Genomic DNA, 6,000 nt, shown 5'->3' with positions numbered 1-6,000 from the left:
TTTTTTGTGTGTCCCACAGGTGTAAAATGTTCTGAATGACATTATTAAAATATAAACTACATCCGATACCAGCTGTCAAATAAATGTAAGTGTGTAAAGAAAAAAAGCTAAATGTGTGTAGAATGTGTAGAATAAGTACCATAATAAATACAAAACAAGATTCCAATAATTAAAGCAAGGCTGAACTGTACTTACAGCAGACACAGTGGTGAAGAAATGCAGACATGAACTATACACCACTGATCTAGAAGAACTAGGACATTGCTTCCCGAAACGACAGAGGACACCATCCTGGAAATACTGCAAGAAAAATGTGTGATCATTCCCCAAGCCAAGCTCTAATGATGGATATTATTCATTTTTCCACAGATAGTGTTCCTGGTTCCCGGTCAGCAGAAAGTCTACAGACTGGCTGCTTTATTTTCCCTTATTCACTGCTACCAAAATCTATTAAACGCGTTCTCCTCTGGCCTGCAAGAAATAATTAGTCTACTGCATAGGTCAACTTAATCATTCCTGAAAATAATATTCAATTATCTCCACAGCAACTTCTAGAGCATGTCTCCTATTTTTAGACCCCCCCCCCCCTCCCCCCCTCTGTTTTACAGAGATATGCAGTTTGATCCTTTTTATGTCAGGACTGCAATGCAACGCAACAGCAAGTCATAACCTATTATGCCTTAATAATATCCTAGCTTCTTATTGTCTCCTCTTCTGTACCGTTCACAGCGTATGAGTTCCATCCTGCTTGAATATGGCTCTCCATTTCCCAGCTTTCTCCTCCAGTTTTCCACTGGATGCCCTTGACTTATGTGTTCAATTAGCCTTAGCAAAGGGCAAAACAAAATAATAACTTATGGCAAGTTCAACTTTGTCATCATCTCGGTAATAATTGGCGACATGTGTTGGAGAAAAGGAAGAGAGGGCAAATTGACTAATTAGAGCCTGCAAAACATCCGACATAACCTCATCAAGGTGGATGTGTCATGAAAACTGTCAAATGAGCTCCTCACCTCAAAGTGCGAATGTGAGTCACTGCAAAGTGATTAGATCTCGAAAGGAAAAGTCACGGTGTCACAGAAATATACTCTATATATTCATAATGCAGCACGTATAGCTGTGATATAATAGAACCAGACAAGTGAAACTGCTAGAGAAACACAATCAGAACCTGGAGCATGCACAGACATGTAAACAGAAGATGCATTCGCAGCTCCACGATCAAGATCTGCCTCAAACACAACCTGCAAACTCCATTTCACGCCCAGCCTCTCTTGCTCTCACTGTGCCTATCAGTGCCTCTCTCTCTCCAGCCCTGCCTGTATCATTCTCCTCCTACCGCTCTCATTCTCACTCTCTCACCAGTCACAATAAAGACATGGAGAATAAATAAATAATCCAGACTGTACTGTGTGCTTCATGAAACAGCATAATTGTCATCAGAGGAAGGAGGCACTGGGAGTCATCACTTGTCCAGACGGATTATGACCTTTGAAGTTGGATTTGAGCAAAGTACAGCAATGCTGTTCTGCTGCCAGCTACTGTCACATCTTAGAGAATGGCCTTGCTTTGGGCTCAGCAGCATATTGGCTCTCTGTCTGTGTCACGCCGCGCTTAAAACTCCTTCACTCTGAGACTCGTATGCATCTTATTTATTCTTGAGCACTTTACATTTAAGTGTGTCTAATCTCAAGGTGCAAGTCACGCCAGGATAAACCTTCCCCTCAGTGAACATCAACGTGCGTCACTACAGAGGGAATGAATATTAGCCATGAGCCAGACAGCGATTCTGAGAGTAATGTTGAAGAAAGGCACAAAGTAATAATATGTGACATTTTTAGGAAAAAACAAAACAAAAACAACAACAAAAACATTTCTGTTTTTATTCACCAAACCACACAACAGACAGGTGACAAAAGAAAGAGCCCCATTAAGTTTCCAGAACAGCATCAACCATTTTCAACACAGCAGATGTTCAGAATATCTGGAGCTCTTCTGGAGGGATGAACAGCCTACTTCCAAAAGGTGTTTAAATTATGTTTTACACACAACTCTGAAATTTCGAGTTGGTGTTCAACTGGACTGAAATCTAATGACTGGGAATGAGTTATTTGTTCTGGGTTGTCCTTGAATTTATCATGTATGCCATATGACCAGTCAGTGAGCGCATCTAGCTTCTAAAATCCAGTGCTGTGGAGGTATCTCGCCAGAAAAATCTCACGAGCAGTGGAACTTGTGTATTTCCAGGTGACAAAGGCATCAACAAAACATTGATTTTCGAAAACATAATTCATTAAGAAATTATAAGTTATTATCTCCATGGCTGAACACACAGAGGGAGGAGAAAGTTAAGCTCCTTACTTCAGGTAAGGCCTTAAATGACAGGTGATCTCTGGAAATGTAAAACAATGAAGGGCTGAAATATACCAATATACCTCAGAGGATGGGAAGCTGAAGTTTTTAGTTGAACTCACTTGTTCAGTCACTGCTTTGAAAGGATGATCAACATCACAACATCCCGTTTTAATGCCAAAGTATTGCTCGCTTCTTTGTCATCCCCTCGGCAACAGACACTTACCGATGCCACCCAGGCACACAGGAACAGCGATGTGTGCCGCAGAAGACCCCGTTAGTTCAGGTCCTCGTTGCAGAAGGTCTCATTTATGAAAGGGTGCTCTCTTGTGGACACTGAGAGTAAAATATGACCTGTGGATGGAAAGGGTGGATTGACAAGAAATAATCGGCACATAAGCCAAACACTGGTGCAACAGGACTTCTATAGTCATATTTCTATAAGATAGATAGATAGATAGATAGATAGATAGATAGATAGATAGATAGATAGATAGATAGATAGATAGATAGATAGATAGATAGATAGATAGATAGATAGATAGATAGATAGATAGATAGATAGATAGATAGATGGGAAACTCACAAGCTCAACCTCATTTGGCAGCAAAAGGATTCCTGCTGAATCCAGAGCAGATCCGGGTTTTCTATCTCTCCCCTCACATCTATTTCCTCCTCGCTTGCCACTACTTTACCTTCACTTGTTCAGCCTTCACTCTGAGAAGAGGAGGAGGAGGATAGTATGTGATTGGCCAGGCTGGGACTGGTAGTCCGGAGGCTGGCATTGTGAGGCTGGCGCTGATCCCCGTGTTCATGTTTACACCTTGCGGACGGGGACGATACAAGACACCCAGGGGCCCAGCACAAACTCGGAAATCCGGTCTTTGGTGTCCGCGGTTACCTGACAGAATTACCCCGTGCTACTTTGTGTTCTTTTCTCTTCTTTTCCCTCCCCTCCCAGACCCCCTCGTTTAATTTGATCTCTCCATTTAGCGATGCGTCAAACTTTTTGGTGACTCTCGTAGCACCTATGCGCTCACGGCTCCCAAATAGTGGAGCTGGAAATGAAGTCTACCAGGAATAGTCACGATAAATTGTTTCTTTATTTGAGCAGAGCTTGACATCTACGGACCTCTCCAAACTTTATTTACGCATGGAAATTACGCCCTTTCAACCTCTCCCAGACATTCTCAAGCTGCTTGGTGATGGATGTGATTTGAGCATTGCCGTTTGCGTCAACAGTCAAGAGTCAACTATTTACAAAAACAGCGGTTTCTAACTCAATTACTGGACTCGCTGGTGTGTGAGTGTTCCCTGTGCAATCATTCTGGGGTAAAGACCTTGCTGGACAAAAGCTACTTGGTGTATTAAAAGCTCCGCAGGTTACGCTGCGTGGACGATCCGGGACGTTTCACCACGGCTAGACGGGAAAGATGCGCTCTGTACGGATGCAGCGTGACCAAGGTCTCGGTCCTCTTGCTCTTCTCCTCTTGTTTGGGGGATATGCCGTGTCCGCTACTGGTAAGTGAAATTAAAGCGCATTTTGGACTGTAATAACTGTGATATAAGGACCGCACGCTCAGCTGTGTTCACACACAAAATGATTTTTTTTTTTTAAATGAGTTTAAAACAAACGATCTAAACCTGAAAATGTTACAAAGTTTACAGATTTTACTACAAGTGTCTAACCTCAAAGTTACCTGCAGAGCCCAGCTACTGGTCTGTGGGATATATTTTTTTAAATGTGTGAACAGTGCAGGGGGCTGGGATCACCTGCTGACGAGCACTTTTTTTATTCACAGCGTAGTCTTCAGCCTTACAGTAGACCTGAGCTCAGAGCTCTCTTTTCTTCTTGGAGCGGAAAAATCAAACTCCCCTGGTGCGCAGGGAGTAATTAAGGTTTTGCTCCATGCCTTCTTGGCCTCTGCAAAAAGAAAAAAGCAAAGCCCCGTGAAAAGTAAGACAGAACACTTGTAGTGCTTCAGGGGAAGAGATTCTTTCATTTTTTAAAATTCTCTTTGGAAGATTTAGCGTCTAAATATAGTGGTCCTTGTTTCAAGCTTGGGTGTGCCAGTTGTTTTTGAAATGCTAAACTTGTCCTCATAAACGATTTATACCTTTTTAATTATTATTTTATTAGACAACGTTTTGCAGTCTGGAGAGCGCGGGCTTTGATTGTGGTAGAGCAGACTTTTATCAGTGGGATTGCCCAGTGTTAGTGCCATCAAAGACGGCAGCCAGCTTTCATGAAGATGAAATTTCTTGGCACACAGGACAGGTCAGTGCCGGTGAGCTGATGGGACAGGACCTGAACACCAAGGGGACACTTCACATCTCTAGTGTTAGATTAATGATTCCTTTCATTGAAGCGGAGTGGTGGCTGATTCTGAAGATTTCCTCTGCACCCGCTGTCAGTTCAGATTGAAATACAAGGCAGAAATCTGAGGGTTTAGTGGATTGTGACTTAAGCTCATTTTACAGTAGGCAAAAAAAAAAAAAAAAAGAACAATGCAGACAACAGTGTGTGCAGATTCTGCATTGGTCTTGCTAAAAGACCTCTCCAATAAATAAATCTGACCCTCCAGTGAAGAACTCAGATTTGAACTTGATGGCAACCATAATCTTTTGGGGGATACACTGTCTGCCAAGAATGTGACCATTTATTTGAATGCCAGTAAGAACCCCCACCATACCTCCCAAGGTCCTCTTGTGTGTGTTATTCCCTGAACAGGCAGAGCAGAAAAGCAGCTTACGTTTATTAAAATTGCGGACTGTTCTGAAATCCTTGCATGAAAAATGAGAAATGTCGATATAAACAGTTGAGGGCTGCAATGAGGTCCTGTTAGGGGAACAGAACCAAGAGGAGGGGGACACCAGGGGACAATAGCACAGTGTGCCCCAGTAAAGTTTCTGTCTGGGAGAAAGGAAGGCAGGGATATATTTAGGGAAAGCATGATGGGACAGACGGATTGCATTTATCTTCTCTCCCATTGTGTTTAAACCTTACCTCTGCCACCCCCCCCCCCCCCCCCCCCCCCCCCCCCAGATCCCTCATGTCTCTGTTTCTGCCTGTATTGTGGATCTGCTGAGCTCACATTTCTGCTGTGGTACTACTCTTTCTGTGTTGGCATACACATTAATTACCCAGCCTGCCAGGAAAACTTGTCTGAAGTAACTAGCCTGCTGTCCACCGCCTCTCTTGATGTGTCTCATTATTAATGATTTTAGCAGAATTACCAAAAAAAAAAAAAAAAAGACATATGTGAGATGTGTTTGTGACCCAGAGATGACCAGATGTCCAGTAAGCCCACATGAACCCATTGTGCAGACTGGGAGGTCAAGACAGGAGAAGAGTGTGTAAGGCTAGGGAAGTAGCAAAGGGCCAGTCAAGTGTTCGGAGTTAGCGAGCGTAGCATGTCAGACACTCCCACAGAGGACGGGATGAATAGTGACACTCGTAGAAAGTGCTGTCTCATTTGTGTTAAGTGTGGGAATCTTCTTGCCGGCGAATAACAGTGCAGTAGCTGCAAGAAGACTCACATTCCTTAATATGTGAGTTAGTGAAGCCATTTTTTTTTAGCTGCTGTACAATGTGCCCTGAAAAAAAAATCTGTAATTGTCTGACATCTTGGTTATGAGATTTAGATG

General features: G+C 42.9%; 1 protein-coding gene across 1 annotated transcript in view; it reads left to right on the top strand.

Moving 5' to 3' along the window:
* Positions 1-3,074: 3,074 nt before the first annotated feature.
* LOC115793447 (netrin receptor UNC5B-b) overlaps positions 3,075-6,000 on the top strand; it is a 51,186-nt gene continuing 48,260 nt past the window's right edge. The window contains exon 1 of the mRNA XM_030748446.1: positions 3,075-3,873. Within this exon, the coding sequence (XP_030604306.1) occupies positions 3,786-3,873 (88 nt within the window). The 5' untranslated portion in view covers positions 3,075-3,785. The remainder of the gene's footprint in view (positions 3,874-6,000) is intronic.

This window comes from Archocentrus centrarchus, chromosome 15 (assembly GCF_007364275.1).
Source record: "Archocentrus centrarchus isolate MPI-CPG fArcCen1 chromosome 15, fArcCen1, whole genome shotgun sequence".
Lineage (NCBI taxonomy): Eukaryota > Metazoa > Chordata > Actinopteri > Cichliformes > Cichlidae > Archocentrus > Archocentrus centrarchus.
Note: the sequence above shows the minus strand (reverse complement) of the source record. Positions and strands in the feature narration are given on the sequence as shown.